General features: G+C 37.9%; 1 protein-coding gene across 2 annotated transcripts; it reads right to left on the reverse strand.

The window, feature by feature from the left end:
• Positions 1-18,659: 18,659 nt before the first annotated feature.
• On the reverse strand, positions 18,660-23,662 carry LOC107771634 (uncharacterized). Of its 2 annotated transcripts, none has more exons than XM_016591060.2 (4): positions 23,263-23,662; positions 21,206-22,925; positions 19,355-21,067; positions 18,660-18,892 (listed from the first exon to the last, which is right to left on the reverse strand). In XM_016591060.2, the coding sequence occupies exons 1-3, from the start codon at positions 23,527-23,529 to the stop codon at positions 19,398-19,400; spliced, it is 3,657 nt and encodes a 1,218-aa protein (XP_016446546.1). In that variant the 5' UTR covers positions 23,530-23,662; the 3' UTR covers positions 18,660-18,892; positions 19,355-19,397. The 2 variants fall into 2 exon arrangements, with proteins under 2 accessions (XP_016446546.1, XP_016446547.1); XM_016591061.2 differs by having other exon boundaries at positions 21,206-22,922; positions 23,263-23,613.
• Positions 23,663-24,039: the final 377 nt, after the last annotated feature.

Below are 24,039 nucleotides of genomic sequence, written 5' to 3' on the forward strand. Positions count from 1 at the left end.
GGAACGGTATTCCGGGAGATTTCCCTGCATATTTACTTTGGGACTACGGAACAGTATTTCGGAAGATTCTCCTGTGTATTTACTTTGGGACTACGGAACGGTATTCCGGGAGATTTCCCTGCACATTTACTTTGGGACTACGGAACGGTGTTCCGGGATATTCCTCTGCACATTTACTTTGGGACTACGAAACGGTATTTCGGGAGATTCCCCTGCTCATTTACGTTTGGGACTACGAGACGGTATTTCGGGAGATTCCTTGTTATGTTTCTGTGTATTGAGTTGTTACCTTCTATGATTCCATTGTTGTTAAATTTCAGCCTTTATTTTATTGCGGTATTACACTCTATATTATTTTATTATATATTTACCAGTAGGGCCCTGACCTGACCTCGTCACTACTCGACCGAGGTTAGGCTTGGCACTTACTGGGTACCGATTGTGGTGTACTCATACTACTATCTGCACATATTTTTCTTGTGCAGATCCAGGTGCACCTTATCAGCCGCATTATCAGTGAGCCGGGACAGCTTTGGAGACTTCAAGGTATATCTGCCGCGTCCGCAGACCTCGGAGTCCCTTTCTACTCTTTCTCATGTCCATTATCTTCTGTATCTTCCTTGTTAGAATTCTTATGTATAGAGATACTAGATTTTTCCTTCTGTAGGTTGTGATTCACGATGTTCCGGGTTTTGGGATTTGTTGTGTATTTTTGAACAATTAGGTGTTAAAATTTTGTTTTCATTTTATTATTTCGCGAATGTTAGGCTTACCTAGTCATAGAGACTAGGTGCCGTCACGGCGTTATACGAAAGGAAAATTTGGGTCGTGACAATATGACCTCCCAATACTGGTAGTACTGAATCACGAACTTTAACTGAATACATAGAATGATCACGAGGACCGAATATACAATACTGTTTGATTAAAAATTAACAGTACAATGAAATGAAAAGACTCCAAGGGACTGCGACGACCAAGCAGCTTTATCTTGAATCCTTGCGATCACACTCTAACTGTGTTCGAGTTCGATACCTCCAATACCTGGCTCTGCACAAAAATGTGCAAAAGTATAGTATGAGTACACCACGGTCGGTATCCAGTAAGTATCAAGACTAACCTCAGTAGAGTAGAGATGAGGTACAGTCAAGACACTCACTAGTCTAATAACCTGTGCAATATAATATACAAAATAATAGGAAGCAAATAACAATAAGGGCAACATAAAAACAACCAGTGATATGCATAGCAAGATAACAAGAACACCATTAATAAAATACATTTACACCCAATTAAATCAAGTCCTTCAAATAAATGTTTTTCATATATAATTCTTCCAAATAACTCTCTTTTAAATATAATTTTCTCAAATAATTATCTTTCAAATATAATTCTTTCAATAAATCTATTCAAATATAATTTTCTCAAATAATTATCTTTCATATAATACTTTCTAAATAAAATTCCTTCCAAACAAATATTTTGAATATAGTTCTTTCAATTAATAAGTCACCATGTGACACCTCCTTTCATAATCATAAAAATACGGGTCTCAGCCCATTTTCACATTTTTCGTAAACACGGGCCTCAGGCCATTTTTTCATATTTCCACGACACCTCGTGCCCATAATTTAATCATCATATTTCCCCAGCATCCCGTGCCCCCATTTCATATCACAACTGCACGGAAAATGCACGTGTCAATATCATCATTATTTACTCACGACACCTCGTGCCTACATTTCATATCATAATCTGCCTGGCAATGGCCACAGACCCCAATTTCAACATAAATCAGACTATTACCAATTTACCAACAACAAGACCAATTGCACAAGATATAAAAATAAACACAATGAAAATCACAACATCACATAAAAATTTTCAACGCAACAACCCTACATCATCACATATCATCCCTGACAATAGCCACCCTTATCACTCCTATAATAGCCTCCCTTATCCTTCCGCCCTTATCCCTCCTATAGCCACCCTTATCGCTCCGCCCAAACAATACCCCAACACACATAACAACAGTGAAATGCCTCCATTATGCCCACATAATATCAACAGTGAGATGCCACCCTTATATCCTTAAAATGATAACTCAATTAACACAACAATTTACACAGAATATTATTACGGCAACGTAACAAAAATTAATTCATATCACAATTTGCACAACGGCCACCACTAATTCCAAGGATATAACAAAATCAATTAATTTCACAACAAATAGCCCAAGGCTCCACACAATGTATATAAAACCTCAAAAATAATCAACAGAGATAAAAACAATAATCAACATAGGGCACACCTTCATTAATCTAAATTTAGATAATTATATTAATACTTCTTCTTAAGCTTGCTTAATTAATTATTTGCATAGGAAAAATTTATAATGAAATCAAATTCCAAGAAATATCAAACCATCAAACTCACGGAAATCACATAACTATACAAGTAATAATTACATCGAATTGTCACATAAAAACAAGTTCAATAATTGTGATTTGAAGCATGGCAATTAGATGATTAAATATATACCAATAATTATTCAATTTACTACACAATATGCCCAAGACTTTAACTCAATAAATTTTGCACATATAAGCCCGAGTACGTACTCGTCACCTCGCGTACACGGCTTTTCACATTTCACAAATGGCATATAAGACTCGATGCCTAAGGGGTAATTCCCCCACTCGAGGTTAAGCAAGACACTTACCTTTTTGAAGTTAGGCCGATATTCCAAAATAGTCTTCTTGCTTGAATTGACCTCCGGACAGCTCAAATCTATCCAAATTAATTGTATAACTTCATTAAAATTCATCGAAAATAATTCTGGATAATAAAACGTCAACTTGAAAATTTATTCTAAAAAGTCAACAAAAGTCAACGCGGGGTCCGCCTCTCAAAACCCAACATAATTTTCATGAAATCCGAATATCCATTCCGATATGAGTTCAACCATACCGATTTTATCAAATTCCGATAAAAACTCGACCTCCAAATCTTAAATTTTTATTTTTGGAATATTTTGCAAAAATCTTGATTTTTCTTCCATAAATTCACGGATTCATGATGTAAATGAGTATGAAATCATGAAATATAATCAATATAGGACAAGGAACACTTACCCCAATATTTTCCCGTGAAAATTACCCAAAAATCACCCAAGAACCGTGCTCCAAAAATTCAAAATGAAATGAAGGAAATGACCATTTTTGGTCCTTAAGTTTCTGCCCATCCATCACTAAAAGTCCATTTTTCGTCACTAAAAGTCCACACCAGAACTTGCTTGCACCAACCTTTATTCAATTGATCATAATTTTATATACAAATGTCCAAATGATGAATGGTTTAACTTTCTAGAAACTAAAATCAAAAGACTACAACTTTCATGTTTTGATAATTTTTTGATTGAGATATAAGCTTCCAAAGTCGGCTCCATGCATCAGAAATTTCAGGCAAAACTGCTCTACTAGCCTTCATTCAATCCATCATAACTTTATGTACAAATGTCCAAATAATGAATGGTTTAACTTTCTGAAAACTAGAATTAAAAGGATACAACTTTGACGTTTTATAAAATTTCTGATTCCTTATATATTGTGAGATATAAGTTTCCAAAGTTGGCTCCACGCACCAGATATTTCTGGCGAACAGCTCTGCAAAAGAAATTTCCAGCAACCCTCTTTGTTCGAAATCCATTCCGTTTACCTTCCGAAATCCACCCGAGGCCCTCAAAACCTTAACCAATTATACCAACATGTCCCAAAATACAATACGAACTTAGTTGAGGCTTCAAATTATATCAAACAACATCAAAACGACGAATCGCACTTCAAATCAAAATCTATGAACTTTGAACTTTCAAATTCTATATCTTGTAACGAAACATATCAAATCAATCCGAAATGATTTTAAATTTCGCACACAAGTGATAATTGACATAACGAAGATATTCTAATTTTCAGAATCGGATTCTGACCCCGATATCAAAAAGTCAATCCCCCGGTCAAACGTCTCAAAAATTCATCTTTCGCCATTTCAAACTTAATTCCACTACAGACCTCCAAATAATTTTTCGGACACGCTTCTAAGTCTATAATAACCGTACAGAGCTATTTACATCATCAAAATTTTATTCCGGAGTCGTTTGCTCAAAAGTCGACTCTCCGGTCAACTCTTTGCTCAAAAGGATTGTTCTTTTAATTTAATTTCGAATCTCCGGTTATTCAAACTCGATCACACCCGCGGGTCATAATACATATTATGAAGCTACTCGAGACCTTAAGTCACTGAACGGGGCGTTAATTCTTAAAACGACAAGTCGGGCCGTTACATATAAAGTGTGATTATAAATACATAGGTATATACTTGTCGTTCATGACTCATTAGGCATCTTGAGTTAAAAATAAACATTAGGTTACATAAATTTTGAGAATGCAAATTCAACAAGTTTCAACATGGTTGGGTTCTCCACATTAAAGAAATTTGTTTTTTTTGGTAAGTTACTACTCCAGGTGCAAGGAAACAGTGCCCAAACAACAAAGTTCAAGCTCAAACAAATTTTTAATTATTAATTACCTAGTTTATTTATGTCATTAGACCATAGTCTTGTGCTCTGGTCAATGAGTGAACTCGAAATCAACATGCACAAAAGCTCTCTCAACATCAGGAAGCTGCTCTAAATTTTCTTGCAATGTTTCACCAATATTATGTGCTTGGCTTAGAAGCATGTCCTCTGGCAAAACTATATCAACTTCCACAAAGTAATTTGCACCAAATGTGTATGCTCTCACAGTATCAATGTGCTTGATTTCTTTGTGATGATTCCATATAAGATATGTCAATTTCGCCAGAAATTCTGGTGGAGCTATTCTTCCAATGAGTGATCGCATGTTTTCGATTACTATCTTTGCCAACGTACCAATTGTGTATAGTGCTATCTGCAAATACATAATGTTATCGTTAATAATAATGGAAAATTTGGAGGGATGTCTTTGAAATTTTCTACTCATTTTATTTGCTCAATCATTTAGTGATAGTCGTCCACCACAATTGGTTTAGCACCTTTTGACTAGACATGAAATTCAAGAAATAAAAGAGACAGATGTTAAATATGCTTAATAAGTCAGAAATAACATATATACATAAAGGTGTCAATCTTGATATAAAAATATAAATGTTTGGAGATTCTAAAGTTATAAAGATGTCAATCTTTTAGGACAAAAGAAAAAAAGGAAATAGTGCCTAGTAAATTGAGACAAGTGTGTGCACGTGCACCCAAGAGTATGACCTAGTGGTCAATAAAATTGGTATAAAGGTTGAAATTATGATTCCATTTATAGTGGAGACAAAAAATACAAGTTATTCCCACAAGCCAAAGCCTTGGGGAGTAACAAGGTGTCTGGTAAATTTTTTAGTGAGAGATAACAGGTACTAAGTGAAATAGTTGATGTGAACACCACTATATTTGCGCAAGTTGTCTTCGTGTGACCTAAGAGTCACAGGTTCGAACTGTGAAAGCAGTTATTAATGCTTGGATTAGGATAAGATATCTATATCATACCTCTTAGGTGCGGCTTTTTCCTGAACCATATATGAATGGGGAATACTTTATGCATCGAGATGCCTTTTAAGAAAATAGATAAAAATAAAAGAAGTATAAGTGATGATTGCGAACTCACCAATATAATCCAAATGACAAATGGTTTTACTTTCTGAAAACTAGACACAAAGGGCTACAACTTTCATTTTTGGATCATCTCCAAATTTCTTATAGATTGCGAGATATGAGCCTCCAAAGTCAGACTATTGCAACAGAGATTTCCTTCTTCGCGAACGCGAAGAACAAAGTCCCAGCAGCAAAATTCTTCTTCGCGAACGCGAGAGGCTCCTCACGAACGCGAAGAACAACACCAGAACCAGCAACCAGCACCATCAAAACACCCAAACTTGGTCCGAAACCACCCCGAATCAAACTCGAGGCCCCCGGGACCCTGTCCAATCATACCAACCAGTCACAATACATAACACGAACCTGCTCGAGGCCTCAAATCACATAAAACAACATCAAAATCACGAATGGCACCTCAAATCCAAATCTATGAACTTTAAACTTTCAAATTCTATATCTTGTGGCGAAACACATCAAATCAATTCGGAATGACTTCAATTTTTTCACACAAGTTATAAATGACATAACGGGCCTATTCCAATTTCCAGAATCGGATTTCGACCTCGATATCAAAAAGTCAACCCCCCGATCAAACTTTCCAAAAATTCAACTTTCGGCATTTCAAGCCTAATTCCACTACGGACCTCCAAATAATTTTTCGGACATGCTCCTAAGTCCAAAATTACCATACAGAGCTATTGACATCATCAAAATTCTATTCCGGAGTTGTTTGTTCAAAAGTCAACTCTCCGGTCAACTCTTTCCATTTAAGCTTCTAATTAAGGATTGTTTCTTTTAATTAATTCTGAATCTTCCAAAAAATCAAACTCGACCACACCCGCGGGTCATAATACTTATTACAAAGTTTCTCGAGACCTTAAGTCGCTGAATGAGGCATTAATTCTTAAAACGACAAGTCGGGTCGTTATATTTAGGCTCTTGAATTAGGCCGATACGGCCATAGAAAAAGAATGGCTTCCCCCCTTTTTGGCTTGAAAAGTTTATTATTTAATCATATAAAATCTGTTGTACCTTAGCATGAGATAAGGGATTTGCTCCAGAGTTCGAACGATTTCGTACCCATTAGGGTTTTCGAGGGTCGATATTATCGAGACCCTTTGTTTCCTAATGCCTTAGTATAAGATAAATAATTTGTTCGATAGTTCGAATGAATTTGTACCCATTAGGGTTTTCGAGGATTGACATTATCGAGACCCTTAGTAATTCAGCCGAGGGTAGCCTTTTTAACCGATTTTTGAAAATATCGAAGGCCTATTTTATAACGGAAATCGGACGTCTCCGAACCGTGTTAATTTGGCCGTAGCCTTTAGCTTGGGATTCACCTTTTGGGCTTGTTCCCCTATTAAACTTCGAACTTGTTCGAAGTATCAGTCCTAGAGTGGGGTGGCCATGGCTTATAAAATCAAGGATTGCCTTTTTAAGGTCTTACGATTTTGAGGTTTAGTAATTCGATCATGTCGATTTTTTGGATGGCAGTCCTCGAGTATAGTGTAAATTGTTTGAACTTCAGTTGTGACCGGCCCTTAAGCTAGTTTCCACAATAAATCACAAGCACGACATTGTAAAGTAAACAATTTCTCTAAGGCATGAAATATCTAGGGCTAACATGCATACATGTTTTCCATTAGGGCTCGAGTAATCTACATGGTCATGGTTCGTTCGACCGTTTGACCCTTACAAAATTTACCAATCGAGACCATGTTGGCACGAAGTATTTTCCTTGTAACTATCCAAGGGTGATGCCCTCCAGTATTCGAGGTTGATTGTAAAGGAGCCTCAGATACTGTTTAATTGCTCTAAGTTAGCACGAACAATGGTTGCCTCGTTAAAAACCTCGCCGGAAAAACCCATTTGGGATAAAACCGGTCAAAGGAAAAAAGAGTGCAACGCGTGCTTTTAGACCTAAGGACTTTACGTTTGAAGAATCCTTTGATGTCTTCGATTAAACACCTGCAAATGGTTAGTATAAAATATAAACGAAAGTGGAGAAGGTCGTACCCTAGCAGTAATATCGTTTGAGGAGTGATATGTTCCAATTGTTTGGTAATTGTTTGCCGTTCATCGTGCCAAGCTTGTAGGATCCCTTTCTGATGATATCGAGAACCTGGTACGGTCCCTCCTAGTTCGAGCCAAGTTTTTCTTCGTTTGGGTCTCAAGTATTGAGGGTGACCTTCATCAGAACCAAGTCCCCGATTTTAAAGTGTCAAAGATTGGCTCTTCGATTGTAGTACCTTTCGATCTGCTGTTTCTGTGCGGCCATTCGAACGAGGGCGGCTTCCCGTTTTTCATCTAGCAATTCAAGGCTTGTATTCATACCCTCATAATTTGACTCTTCTGTTGTATATCAAACTATGGCGCTGGGTTCCCCGACTTCAAACGGGATCAAAGCTTCAATGCCATATACTAAAGAGAATGGTGTTGCTCCCGTACTGGATTTTGGCGTTGTTCGATATGCCCAAAGGACTTCGAGCAATATTTCTCTCTATTTTCCCTTAGCGTCGTTCAATCTTTTCTTTAGATTTTGAATGATGGTCTTGTTTGTCGATTCGGCCTGTCCGTTCCCACTAGGATGATATGGCATTGACAGGATCCTTTTTATTTTATGATCTTCGAGAAACTTTGTCACTTTGCTGCCGACGAATTGCTTTCCATTGTCGCATACGATCTCGGCAGGCATCCCGAATCAGCATATAATGTGGTCCCAGATGAAGTCTATGACTTTTTTCTCTCTAATTTTCTCAAAAGTCTGTGCTTCAACCCACTTAGAGAAATAGTCAGTCATAAACAAAATAAATTTAGCTTTACCTGGGGCCGATGGTAGAGGGCCGACGATACCTATTCCCCATTTCGTGAATGGCCACGGGGATAAGACTAAGTGGAGTTGCTCTACGGGTTGGTGAATCATCGGCGCATACCTTTGACATCTGTCGCACTTTTGAACAAACTCTTTTGTGTTATTTTTCATATCGGCCCAATGGTATCCTGCTCTGATGACTTTGTGAACCAATGATTCCGCACCAAAATGATTTCCGCATGTGCCCTCGTGGATTTCTTGTAGGACGTAGTCGGTATCTCCTGGTCCCAAACATATTGCCAGTGGTCCATAGAACATCCTTCTATATAGTGTTCCATCTTCAGCCAATGTGAATCGTGCGACCTTCGTATGTAGAGTCCTTGAATCCTTAGGATCCGATGGAAGCTTCCCGTTCTTTAGGTACTCGATATATTTGTTCCTCCAATCCCAGGTCAGACTTCTGGAGTTGATTTCAGCGTGGCCTTCTTCGATTACTGACCTTGAAAGTTGTACGACAGTCCCCGAGCTAATCTCGTCGTCTTTGACTGATGACCCCAGATTTGCAAGGGCATCGACCTCGCTGTTTTGTTCTCGAGGCACATGTTGTAGGGTCCATTCTTTAAACCGATGTAAAGCCACCTGTAATTTGTCCAAGTACCTCTGCATTCGATCTTCTCGAACCTCGAAGGTTCTGTTGACTTGGTTTACCACAAGCAGAGAGTCACACTTGGCCTCGATGACCTATGCTCCCAAACCTTTAGCTAGCTCGAGACCTGCAATCATGGACTCATACTCGGCCTCATTGTTAGTTAACTTGGAAGTTTGGATAGCTTGTCTAATTGTATTACCCGTGGGCGGCTTCAAAACGATGCCTAGCCTGGACCCCTTCACGTTCGAAGCGCCGTCTGTGAAGAGGGTCCATACCCCCGATGATGTACCCGACGTTAATAATAGTTCCTTTTCGACCTCGGGTACGAGGGCTAGTATAAAGTCGGTCACGAAGTCCGCTAAGATTTGAGACTTGATGGCCGTTCGGGGTCGATACTCGATATCGTACCACTGATCTCGATGGTCCATTTTGCCAATCGGCCCGAAAGTTCGGGCTTATGCAAAATATTGCAAAGGGAATAAATAGTCACCACACAGATCGGGTGACACTCAAAATATGGTTTTAATTTCCTAGAGGCGCTTATTAGGGCAAGCGCTAATTTTTCTAAGTATGGGTACCGGGTCTCGGCCTCACCTAAAGTTTGACTAACATAGTAAATATGAAATTGCGTACCTTGCTCATCTCGAACTAGGACCCCACTTACCGTGATCTCCGAGACTGCTAAGTACAAGTAGAGTTACTCGTCCGCTTTCGGAGTATGAAGTAGTGGGGGGCTCGAGAGGTACCGCTTTAATTCTTCCAATGCTTGTTGACATTCCAGGGTCCATGCAAAATTGTTCTTCTTTTTGAGAAGTGAGAAGAACCTGTGACTTCTATCTGAAGACCTCGAGATGAATCGGCCTAGGGCGGCTATGCACCCTGTTAATCTTTGTATGACCTTAACATTGTCCATGACTGCGATGTATTCGATTGCCTTTATCTTATCGATCCCCCGATTTGATACCATAAAGCCGAGGAACTTGCCCGAGCCGACCCCGAATGCACATTTCTCTGGGTTGAGTTTCATGTTGTATTTTCTCAGTATATCGAAGGTCTCCTGTAAATGTGTCAAATGGTCCTCTGTTCGTAGGGACTTAACTAGCATATCGTCAATATAAACCTCCATTGATTTACCCATTTGTTCTTCGAACATTTGATTTACTAAGCGTTGATAAGTGGCACCAGCATTGTTTAGTCCAAATGGCATTACATTATAATAATAGGTGTCGTACTTAGTGATGAACGAAGTCTTTTACTGATCCTACGGGTTCATTTGTATTTGATTATACCAGGAGTAGGCATCGAGAAAACTAAGGATCTCATGGACGGTTGCGGCATCAATCATGCGATCGATATTCGACAGAGGAAAAGAGTCTTTAGGACATGCTTTGTTTAAATCTTTATAGTCTACGCACATTCTAAGTTTATTTCCCTTTTTAGGGACTACGACTACGTTTGCTAACAATTTGGGATATTTTACTTCACGAATGGATTCTATTTTGAGAAGTTTGGCTACCCCGTCCTTGATGAGTGCATGTTATACCACGGATTGAGGCCTTCTCTTTTGTTTTACCGTGCAGAACTTCGGGTCCAAGCTCAGTCGATATGTAGCGATCTCCGGCGGGGTCCCTGTCATATCTAGGTGGGACCAAGAAAAATAATCTATATTATTGATAAGAAATTTAATGAGTTTTTCCCTGAGCTCAAGGGTTAACCCCTACCCAGGTATACCTTTCGATCGGGTAGATGCTCGATCAGTATGACTTGCTCCAGCTCTTCGACTGTCGATTTGGTGGCATCGGAACCCTCGGGGATTATTAAGGATCGAGGGGTCCAGTATTCATCGCCCTCGTCCGTTTCCTGCTTCTCCGACTGAGTCGAGGCTGGTGATTGTGATTGCTATTTAGCTTCCAGTTCTCCTTTGGACTCCGATCCCTTTGTCTTCCGAGCAGTGCGTTGTATCTCATATCGCCCTCGATCACATAAACTTTGTTTCTTGAATAGTTCCGGCTATATTTACTAGTAGGATGATTTCACCTTTAGTTGTTTCACTCGACATGTTGAAGCCATTGAGAATCCGAGCTGCGGGTAGGATCTGATCTTATAGGCCGAGCTGCTCCACGACCCTCGATTGAATAAAATTGACCGAGCTTCCTGGATCAATTAAAACAAGTTTAATCTGAATTTTATTCATAAGGATAGAGATTAACAAACCATCATTATGGGGTTGTGAGATCCCTTTTGCTTCCTCATCATTGAATGATAAAGTGCCTTCTCGCACATAGTTTCGAGTTCGTTTTTCCCTGGTGATTGATACTTTAGTGCGTTTGAACACAGGCCATTGTGGAATATCGACCCCACCAACGATCATGTGAATCACGTGATGTGGTTCTTCCTGCTCGTTTTTTCTGTTTGCATCCTTGTCTCTGAAATGGTTTTTAGCTCGGTCGCTCAAGAATTTTCGAAGGTGACCCTCGTTGAATAGACATGCCACCTCCTCCCTTAGTTGTCTGCACTCTTCAGTTTTATGACCATGCGTGCCATGGTATTTGCATATTTGATTGGGGTTTCTTTGGGATGGATCGGTTTGTAGAGGTCTCGGCCATCTAGTATCTTTGATTCTTCCAATGGCTGACACAATACCTGATGCGTCAATGCTGAAGTTATATTCTGATAATCGTGGTGCTTCTGTGGGATCGGCATGTTTATCGAAGCCACTTTTGCTCATGAGCCCTCGAGAGCTCTATCCTCAATCATTCCTTCGATCATTTCGGATGAGATTGCATCCTGGCCGCTGTTTCTACGATTTGCATTGTATGGTCGATACCGATCTCTGTTCGACCGAGGTTCTCTGTTGATATCCCTTTGAGTTCTGCCGACGGACCTGTTTGGATAAACGGAACTGGAAGGGGTCCCCAATTGATCATCCTCGACCCTAATATTTGATTGGTACCGATTATGTATATCGTCCCAAGTTACCGCCGGATATTCAATCAAATTCTGCTTTAGCTGTCGTGATGCCACCGAACTTTGTTCGTTCAAACCTTCAGTAAAAGCTTAAACAACCCAATTGTCTGTGACCGGTGGTAGTTCTATGCCTTCCATCTGGAACCGATATACAAATTCCCTCAACATTTCGTTGTCTTTTTGTTTTACCTTGAAGAGGTCTGACTTCCTAGTCACAACCTTTATCGCTCCGGCATGTGCCTTTACGAAGGAGTCTGCAAGTATGGCGAAGGAATCGATGGAATTAGGCAGCAAATTGTGGTACTATATCATTGCTCCTTTCGACAAGGTTTCTCCAAATTTCTTCAGTAGAATAGATTCAATCTCATCGTCTTCCAAGTCATTCCCTTTTATTGCGCATGTATAAGAAGTGACATGCTCATTAGGGTCGGTGGTCCCATTGCATTTAGGAATTTCTGGCATTCGGAATTTCTTCGGAATGGGTTTCGGTGCCGCGCTTGGGGGGAAAGGTTTCTATACGAATTTCTTCGAATCCATATCCTTTAAAATCGGCAGTACCCCCGGTATTTGGTCAACCCGGGAGTTGTATGTCTCTACTTTCTTGTCATTTGCTTCGATTTTCTTTTCTCCCGATTCAATCCGTTTAGTGAGCTCCTCGAGCATTTTCATAATGGCGGGGTTAGTCCATGATTCGTTGGCGTTTGATCTTTCCGGCACAGGCTCGGTCGTGTGAACGACTTCTGGTTCGATCCTACTCGGTGTTCGGTGCTGATTTTGTAGTTGTGCTATAGCGGCTTGTTGAACCTGTAACATTTCGAATATCAATTGGAGGCTAACTCCACCACCTGATCAAACTTCCCTGCGTACTCTACCTTCGGGATCATCACCCAAATTTGTATTTAGGGTGACATATGAACTGACATCGATGAGATTTGCAATTGATGCTCCATCGAGGTCAGCTTGAGGCACCTTGATCCCTGGGGCGGCTATATTGTCGTTTTTCCCATGAAATCCGAGGCCGTTGTCACCATGTGTAGGCGCTGCTTGTGAGTTTGACATGTTTATCCTGAAAACAAAAATTCTTACGAGAACAAGTGTAAAGCAGTGTGTGTTATCGGAATAAGTATTAAGCAATCACTATTATCCTTGGCCCCACGGTGGGCGCCAAACTGTTTATCCTTAAAATTGGATAACAATTAAACTTATAATGTGGTTCTAAGGATACATGATTTCACTTAATACCAATTGATAAATATAAAGATTGATAAATATGATGAACTATAAAGTAAAGCAAACCAGTGTTAGAATAGAACTCAGCCCTCGAGTTTGGATACCCTCGAACTGGTTGATGCAAGAACAATTAAAGTATAACAATCTGATGAACAATAGTATAAACGAGAAAGAGAATTATATTGCTTTGATATCTGTGAACCATGTGTCTTACAAATGATTAGAACCCCCTTTTAAATAGTAGAGAAATTTCACTCATGGTATAATTCTAATTACAGAAGAAAATCCCATGATTAGCTAATTAACTGTTTCTGATTTGATCCGTTCCGAGATTTACGCCGAGATTTACGCCATGATCCTCGATCAGTCACGAATATCTCGCCATTCCGTTATTGTGCTATCTTCGATCTTGCTCGATGTCTGTCTCATTTGGTTTCGATCACTATTAGCCTCGATCTCGACAGGTACCTTAATTCCGAACTCGGTACCTTATCCTCGTGATTTAGTCTGTTCCGTTACGAGACCATCCTTCGATACAATCTCCCGGTCTTGGTCAAATAGTAAAATCGGGTGAGCCCGGTTTTAATCTTATACAATTTTTTTTTTTTTTTTTTTTTTTTTTTTTTTTTTATAGTATTGCATTACATATTTGACCACGTTTGTGGTATTTTTCTTATTATATGGAAACAGAGGGAAGATTAAATATTGAATGACTTTTATATATTCTTCTTTTTTTGTTTTAATTGATTATGAAATTCACACATATTTAGTAACAAATAGTTTTAGAATATATATGAACGTGAAAATTTATTACTTTTGATATACATTTTTTAATGTTTGGCACAAGATATTTCTTGCATCGTGCATCGCAAGAACATAGAGACTAGTATATATATATATATATAGAGAGAGAGATATTGTATGCGTCGGTGTCCCAAAGTGCAAATTAAATCAACTATCGTGAACTTGAAGTAAACTTGGGGATCGAAGCATGTTAGAATATATCCTCAGAATATACTTCTGTTCTTTGATGAAAGTATATCAATAAGTATTTTATTAAAAATAAAAATTTACCCCCAAAAGAACTTTCTAAGCCGATGTTGTATTAATCAAGAGTTTATTATTAAGTTGCCAATATTGGCCATATTATAAACGTACTACAGCAAAAAATTTCAAGAGGTTATCATATTCTATTTCACGCCTTTTATTATAATGTCAGCTATTCGTTGTATTTAAATATACCTACTTCATCTGTAGCAAAGGAATTTGATAAAGGGAAAAGAAGTAACATGATTAAATAATTTAACCTACTTCATCTATACCAAAAGTAAGATTTTCATAAAGTCTATCCATCCATAAATTAAACCTACTTCATAAATTGTTTTATGTATTGTTGCAATCAGAGTCGAAGATAAGATTTGAAGTTTATGGACTCTCTACTTGTCATTATTTTCATAACACGTTTTAATTATTGGGATTTAAAACTTAAATATTTATACATATTTCGCGAGCTATTGTAAATTTAAATTAGGCATGCAGAGAAATAAGAAGGGAAAAAATGACATATGACTTGAGTTTTACGTTATCTAGCAAAGACCTTCTGGAATACAAGGAATCAATTGCCTTATGGGCTTCGAGAATATGTATTTGTCTGGTTCAAGAAAGTGTGCACATTAGAAGCTTCTCATTGGTAATTTAAACGTAGTATACTAATTAGTTCTTGCATAAATATTTAATTTGAACCAAAATCATGGCATAGACTAAAGAGTGTACCAATCTCAAAAGCCATTAAAAGGTACTTCGTTTGTTTCAATTCATTCATGTGGCAACAGATTAGACCAAATCTTCTATAAAGAGATAATTAAATAATAGTTTAGTGAGATTGCTATTTTTTCTTGAAAAAAAACTAATACATTGGGCACGTTTGGTACGAGGGATAAGGGATAATTAATCTTGGGATTAAATTTGAGATAAATTAATTATTCTACGTTTGATTGGGATAAAATCGCGGTATAACTGATCCCGAGATTAGTTATTCCGAAATAATTAATTTTGGGATAACTTATTTTCATATATCATGGAAATTAGGGAAGGGCAAAGGGAAAGGTGCAAGGGAACAATAAAAATTTAACCCACAAATATTGCAGTTACAAAACCTAGCTAGAGTACGTGTAAATGAATGTTGTAACAAATTACCCTAAACAAGACCTAATAAAAGTAAAACATTAAGCCAAAATATCACGCACCACAAATCGTGTACAACTAAGTTAAATGCAAGAACTATAATATATCAGTAAAAGGGATTATATATTCAATTTAAATCATCAAAAGTAACAACATGAATCAAATCTTGATTCAAATTTCAAGCAAGTTATACAAGAATTAATAATACCAAAAATACATTAGTAAATGAAAAAATAAAAAAATTGTAAAGTTAGCTCTTTAGTAATGTGCTGTCCTCCTCCAAGCTCCTTCATTCTTGGAAACCAACACGGGATGGTATCTAACAAACTTCATTGACAATGGAGTTGAAACTTTAAGAATCTTGTCTTGGAACAACATGTCACGGCGGTCCAAGGTGGCGCCGGTGGCCGCTGGCGTTTCAAGAACGCCGCCACACACAGAAGCTGGCGCCGCCGCAGCAACATCATCAGTAGAAATATTTTTGTTGTTGTTTCCGTTGATTTTTGGTGGCCTTGGATAGTAGAAATCAGTAGGGAAGAAATAATATTGAAGCCCTGCCATTGTGTTTTGTTTTGCTCTAAACTTTCTTAGTGATATTGTGTTTGCGTTTTGTGTGTGTTGATATTTTCCTTTCTTGCCTTTTTGTTGTGTATTTATAGAGAGAGGGAAGTATTCCAAATTGAAGTAGGAGAAGGAAAGTGCATAACCTTGACTGCCTTGTTCTCCAAGTAGTTTCCTATTCAATTTATGTCTCCCAACGTGTTTTCTAGAAAATTTTTGGGAAAAGAAAAATTACACTATATAACCAAATAATAGGCGTAAAAATATATATTTTTATTACACTTTATATATATATTTCTGTATTTATATACAAAAGATATTACAATTTTTTTACACTTTTGTGACTATCGGATATAAATAGTTTTTGACTGTAAGCTAAAAGTGATATTTACCCAGTTTTTTTGGCTGAAATTAAATATCCATCAGAGAAAAATGACTTTTATCGAACCTAGAAGTACTTGGGAATCAAGAATATAATATATATTATCTGCATAGAATATACTTTACTTCTTTTTGCGCAACAGAATGGTCATAATATGTACGTACTCCTATAACAATTGATTTTTCATGTTCTCTTTTTAATTGAAAAATATTATTGTTTAAGATCTCTCAACTATTCTATCTTGGGATTAATATCCTGAGAGTAGAGAGAGAAGTGGAAAAGGTTTAGAAACAACAACAACAAAAACAACATACCTCACGTAGTTGGGTCGGTAGAGGCGGATTTATAAGCTAGATTATGGGACACGTGAATCATAGTCTAAAATGGCTGAATGGTGCACTTTGTTGAATATTGAATTATTTAACAAAATGATTGGGATGAATTCTCACTTAATATTTTTTTTTTCCTTTTTTAGTGGTGCACCATGTTCTAGAAATCTTAGATCTGCCTTTACAGGGTCTGAAAAAGATAGTGTATACGCATATCTTAACCCGACCTCGTGGAGACAGAGAGCTTATTTCCAATTGGAGAAGAAGTCTAGAAAGAGAGGGAAAATATCTTTTTGATTCTATGTAACTGACCATTAATACATACATGACCATTCTCAGACCCTTTATCCCCATATTTGTTTGTATTGGTAATGGAATATCTCAGCAGGCAGCTAAAGACATTAGCACAACAGTCTAATTTCAACTTTCATCCGAAAAGTGCTAAGTTAAAACTGATTCAGCTGAGATTTGCAGATGACTTACTTTTGTTTTCTAGGGGAGATATTACTTTTGTGAAAATGCTCTTGATGTTTTCAAAGCTTTTCAATAACTTCTGGACTAATAGCAAAATTAAGCAAAAGCTCAGTATTTTTTGGAGGGTAGAACAACATGAAATATTGGCTATTCTGGGATTCTCTAAAGGGGAACTTCCCATAAGATATTTGGGTGTCCCTTTGAGTTCAAAAAGGGTCTCAGTGATGCAATGTCAACCCCTGCTGGATAAAATGATAGAAAGGATCAAGTCATGGACTAATAGATTCCTCTCTTATGCAGGTAGAGCCCAATTGATTAAGTCTGTCCTGTTTTCCATTCAAGTATATTGGTCCCAGATTTTTGTGCTACCTGAGAAGGTGATAAAACTTATTGAAGCTAACTGTAAAAGATTCTTATGGACCGGAGGTATTGAACTATCCAAAAAAGCTTTATTGGCATGGGATAAAATTTGTATGCCTAGATCTGCTGGTGGCCTAAATATACTTGATATCTCTGTGTGTAATAAAGCTGCAATGTGCAAACTGTTGTGGAATCTTTGTCAGAAGAAAGACAAGCGATGCGTAAAGTGGATTCATGTGTACTATGGGACAAACAGAAATTTGATTGAAGATGTTCCCCAACAAGCATCATGGATTAAAAGCCAAGAGATACTATATTGAGGCAGGTTATGGGGTGCATGATATACAAAATATGGAGAGGGCCTCCACAAAGGAACTTTACAACAGTTTAAGAGGGGAATTTCCAAAGGTAACATGGAGGAAATTGGTGTGCAATAACCAAGGCCTACTCAAATGGATCTTCATCTTAAGGAAGGCAGCACACAGAAGATTATTCACAAGAGATAGATTAATGAGATGGGGAGTGATAGTAGACAAAACCAGCCCTCAATGCAACCTTGAAGATGAAAGTATCGAGCATGTGTTCTTTAAATGCGAGATTTCTGCACAGATATGGAAACACCTATTACAATGACAGGGTATTAACAGAGAAGACCCTATGTGCTGGGATGAGGAACTAATGTGGGATGTTCAGAATGCAAGTGGAAAGAGCCCTGGAGCTGCAGTATATAGAATGTTGTTATCTGCAGCAGTTTACTATATGTGGAATGAAAGAAATCAAGAAGTATTCACCAACAAACAACAAGGAAAGGAAGCCATCATCAAAAAGATAGTTCAAGAGGTGCATCATAGAGGAGCAATGAAGCAGGGGATTGCAAAATGGCTGGAGCAGCTAAATTTCTATCCATTATAGCTAGGATTGTCAATATGAGAGTAGTTGAGGCGATTGTAGTGTAGAGTGATAGCTGGAGTTGGGGCTTGCTGTCCAACTATCAGTTTTTTTGTTATCGGTACATAACTCTATTTGGTAAATAAAAAATGTTTTACTTGCCAAAAAAAACAAATATAGAATACACTCTGTAGCACAAAGTATAATTGTTCCTATCTACTTTTATACAAAACTTCATATGCACCCTCACATCAAACTTCTATCTAGCAATTGCTGCCTAATAAATCAATGAAAGCTTGTTGTATTGATCACTTATGTGCTGAAACAATCTCTTCCAATACAAATGCACAACTTCTCAAGTTATAACCTGCATATTAGTGACCACAGATTAGAATTCTCTTATAGTGAATAAAATCAGTAAACATTGTCAGAATTTATCATTCATCACTCTCATTGAAGGGGAACCTTGGCGTAACTGGTAAAGTTGTTGCCACGGGGTCACAGGTTCGAGCCGTGGAAACAACATCTTGCAGAAATACAGGGTAAGGCTACATACAATAGACCCTTGTGGCCCGGCCCTTCCACGGACCCCGCACATAGCGGGAGCTTAGTGCACCGGACATCCCTTTTACTCTCGTTTTCAACTTTTACTGACTGGCTAATTCTTCTTTGTAGCCTCACTGGTAGTAAAAACATTCAGAACTGCATAAATTGGTTTCTATAGTCCTATTTAGCCTAGACATCTGTTAATTATATAGGTTACCTTTGAGTTCCCTTTTTGTTATTTCACAATCAGTGAATTACAAAGAATACAGGAAAGTATGCTTACCTTCATAATTCCTATAGGAAAGTAGTCAAAAAATTTGTTGGATTCATATTTCTGGGAGTGGAACAACTGCTTCGAATGCTTCCACAAGCATCGCCACTCTTTTTTTCCTGGCTGGAGTTAGTGTGGTGACTATATGCTGCATTGCATAATCAAGCATCCATTTTTCTGCTTTTTTCCTCTCATCTGTCATTTGGTGCCTTAAATCCACTGTTTCAGGTTCTTGATCAGGTGTAGGAGGCAGAAGCTGAGGTGCTCGTGGATTAAATTTCCTAGCTTTTTCCAGTGCCTTGATTGATCTCTTGAGGAGGATCAACTTCTTCAGCTTGCTCCAGTTTTTTGACTTTTGTGGCTCAGGTTTGTTCTTGGCTAAAGGAAGTGCTCTCTCTTCTTCTGTGATGATAGTATTAGCTTCCGGACCCTTTGTTTCTTGATCAAACATTTTTCCATCTTCACTCATGTCATGATTTGTCAAGCTCTCCTCTGTAGAATTTGAGCTGTTCTTTGCTTCACCTTCCATTTCTGAGAACTCCTGGTCCATGGTTATGTCACTGGTGACCGACTGTGTATCAGATGAATCATCTTGAATTGGCGTTGTAAGGATCTCGTTAACTGCCTCTCGTATGAGTTTGACAGCATCATCTCTGCAAAAATTTCTCCCATTGTGGCTTGGATTATGATCTTCTCTGCTTGTGTCTGGCTCATCCTTTGTGTCGGTGAAATCCTGGCGAGAATTACAGGTTCTCGTTCCAGTTGGTGTATTGCTGTCCTCCACCTCATCATCAGTTCCATCAAGTAGTTCATTTCCAACTTTTGACGCAACGTCTGATAGCACATGTTGTGATATCATGTGCCACATGCTGATGTAGTTCCGCTTATCCACCTGCTTTTGGGATGCTGCATCATCTTTCTTTGGATCGGACATTGCTAATAGGAGAGAAAATCCCCGAACAGCTTTAGGTGCTTTCTCACATTCTTTTGCTGAGACAACAGAGGATGTTTCTTTATTAAAATCATTTGAACTATCTTCCTGATCTTCTTTCTGAGCTTTTGCTTCCACCAAAACCTCATCTTTCGAAGCGCTTGTCACTTCGTCCAACTTCTGCCTTGGTATAGACGGTTGAATATCGTCATCTTTGTACTTAGAGCAGTCTTTTTCTTCACACTTACTGTCTATGCCTGAAATAACTTTCTCTGCCTTAATCCCCGTATCGCCTGCTCTAGAAACAAATTCATTCTCCTTATTTGTGATCTGCAAATGTTCTTCACTGCTGGCTCGGAGCTTAGGAAATGCAACCTGGCTATTGTCTCCTTGGGGTGGAACTACAGTTTCAAATGCTTTTATAAGCAATTCCACTTTTCTTTGCTGAGTCGGAGCAAGTTGACTTATCGCCTTCTGAAGTGCATAATCAAGCATCCATTCTTCTCCTCTTTTCCTCTCATCCGCTGTTTGAGGTTTTAGATTAACCTTTTCTGCCTCAGGATCAGGATTCAACTGCAAATGCTGCGGCTTCCTTGGATTGATCTTTCTCACCTTTTCCAATTCCTTAACGAATCGTTGGAGAAGTATCCACTTCTTAAGATTGCTCCAGTGTTTTGGTGCTCTCTTCTCGGTTTTGTTTTTGACTTCTTTTCGTGTTGTCTCCTTCTTTGAGCCAACAATGTCTTCTGTGTTCAGACTTTTTGACTCTTTGAAGTTTTCTTTGGTAGACGACACTGTTGCATTGAAAAAACTTACATCAATTGTTCAGGATAATTCCTATAGTGAGAACAGATAAAACTTACATCTACTCATGCTAAAACTCTCATTAAACAAATGAAAGACAAATATAAGTTGTAGTACTAATTTCATACCTTCATTGTGATTCATTTCCAAGGATTCTTGATCTGCACCGGACTCGCTTGTAACTGATTGGTCATCAGATTGAACTTCTGGAAGGAGTATTCTTTCGATTGCTTCTCGTACCAGCTTGATGGCGAAAAGCTTCCGCAATTCAACTTCTTGATTTTCTGCATCCTCATTTGCAGGTATCAATTCTCTTTCAACAAAATCCAAACATGAGTCAGAACTTTCTTCGTTAACTCCACTAGACGATTTGTTCTCAGATTCTGCAGATCCATCCGGAATCATATGCCTACGAATCATACTCCACATGCTCATATGCTTCTTCTTTGGTTCAGCAACTTCAAGTGGAAGACAATTCTTGGATTCAGAATCCACAGCTGAACCTGATGTGCTATCAAAGTCCTCGTCCAGATCAGCTTTGCCATCCTTTTCTTGGATATTTCCAAGTTCCAGCTGGATATTTCTAGCTGAAACTGAAGAGATTTCACTGCTACATTTTTCTCCATGAAAAATATCCAACACCGATCTCGTTCTATTAGTGAATAGTCCATCTTCAGACCGAGTGTTTGCACTGTTACATTTTGCTCCATTAAAAATATCCAACACCGATCTCGTTCTGTTGTTATTTTCATCCTTACCAGATGTAGAGACACTATCATCTTGCTTTAAGACAAGTGAAAGATTTCTCTCCTGGTGACCAGAAACAGGTGATGCTGTAACACTATCATCTTTTGAGTCTACAGCATCAGTAACAGAAACAGATTCAATCTGCTCTCGCGCCATACAATTGCAGCATGTTGAAGCTGTAAAATGAGTGTCTTTCTCTTGTGTAGAATATTTTCTCATTATGTTGAGTGTCTCCTGGTAACTTTGTTCTGGAAATGATGTTTCACCAAAGGCAATCTCAGCAAGATCAGCATATTCAATAGCCTCGTAAAATCCAGCGTCTTCTTTAGTATTGCTTTCTACACAAAAAGAAGGATCTACACTAGGGATCAATCGAGTCATTTCGGAAAACTTCTCTCCATTTCTTGGCTTACTTTTCATTCTGATGCTTTTTTGTGATTTCAGCAATCTTTTCCTCCTATATACGCGCTTTACTGGGGGCGAAGGATCATCATAATGTCCTCCATGCAGAGAACAATGATGATATGAACAAACTTTAAACTTAGAAATCCTATCTGATTCAGTTTGTCCAGGTTGAAACACCACATGTTCCTGGAACTTGGAATCCTTAAGAGTCGAAGAACACGTTGCCTTATCCGGAATTTGACAGCATTTAGAGGAACCCCTCTTGGATTTAAGACTAGCCTTATTTATCAAAATCTTGACACTTCTCATACTAGTTGTCCTTGACAAAGTTTGCACATATTTCCTCGGACTCCGGCTTTGATCACTACTATCAAAGCTAGATTCATAGCTATTATGTAAACTTGAATGAGAATAACCTTTACCTTCAGAACAACTTGTTGCTTTCCTATAATGTGGTGGTGATGATTCTGAAACCTCAACTGAACTTGCAGCATAATCAGATAGTGATTTAGTAGGATTCTTGATTACTGATCTTGACCTTCTTCTAAATGACCTTGTACTTCCAAAATTCTTCATTATCTTTTTTAATGCTGGTCTGTTCTTGATTTTGTCATCATTTTGTGCAGATAATTCAGCTGCTAATGATCTTAAAGTTGATGAATGAATTGAGATCTCATCTACTGATCCAATCCCCTTCTGAAACATGAAAAAGGGTGTTACACAAAAGAGAGAATTGGTATTTTGCCTTCTTTAACAATGATCAATTCAAGCAAGAAATGAAACTTTCATAACTTTGACAAGTAAGAAAATTCATATTGTAATATTATGTCATTATCAAACAAATATTTTTATTCTTCATACTGATAGACTACTAGGACTAAGTCAAACACTTCTATGCTATGTTGTTCGGACTCTTCAAAATACCGATGGGTGCGTGTCAGATCCTCCAAAAGTAATATATTTTTGAAGGATTTGACACTGGTACTGTTTGATCAAATGCAAGAATCAAGAAAGTGCAGACACTTAATTTTACCTGAGAAGTACTTCCTTTCTTTGCATCATAGCTAGTTGTGACCTTCATATAATTTGGTGATAAATCTGGCATTTTCACTGGACTTAGTTGCTCAGGGCTCAAGTTATCACTTGATGTATCAATGGAGAGACAAGAAAACCTGGATTTTGAGCTCTTTTTTGAGGATGTTTTTTTCAAGAAAGACAGTCTTGGAAATCTGATAGATCTTAGCTTGTTTGGTTTCTTGTTGGAGTCTAAAGTTTGTGTTAATGTTGATTCAACTTCCATTCACCCTTTTTCAAAATTTCACTTTTGGGATGGTAAGAAGGTAAATTCTTTTTTAAAATTGTTTTACTAGTTCTTTTATCTTTTATGTGTTTTGAAGTTAGAAATTTTCTTATATATATGAGATTGTTGTGATTCTTGTTTCTGGATTATAATAATCCATTTGTCAAAAAGGTTGAGAATAATAATCCTTTTCGATTAGTGGCTGACATAAAAGACTATAGATTCTAAAGTTTGTAATTGGATTTAAATGATTGTTTTTTCTATGGACAATACATTAAAATTTAGAAGTTAACTAGCTAATTAGATCTAGATGATGCAAGTGAGATGTGTTTTATGTGGATTATACTGTGTGCTGTTCTGTTTGTACCTTGACTTGTCAAGATTGGAAAAGTTGCCTATTGGCATCATATAGTTGATTTTTCTATTAGAATGTGGTTGAGATTTTTTTGACTTGTACAAAGTTGGTGTTCTTGACTTGGCCTTATTGATTCTTACTTATCTTTTTGTGTG

Source organism: Nicotiana tabacum, chromosome 23 (genome assembly GCF_000715075.1).
Source record: "Nicotiana tabacum cultivar K326 chromosome 23, ASM71507v2, whole genome shotgun sequence".
Taxonomy (NCBI): domain Eukaryota; kingdom Viridiplantae; phylum Streptophyta; class Magnoliopsida; order Solanales; family Solanaceae; genus Nicotiana; species Nicotiana tabacum.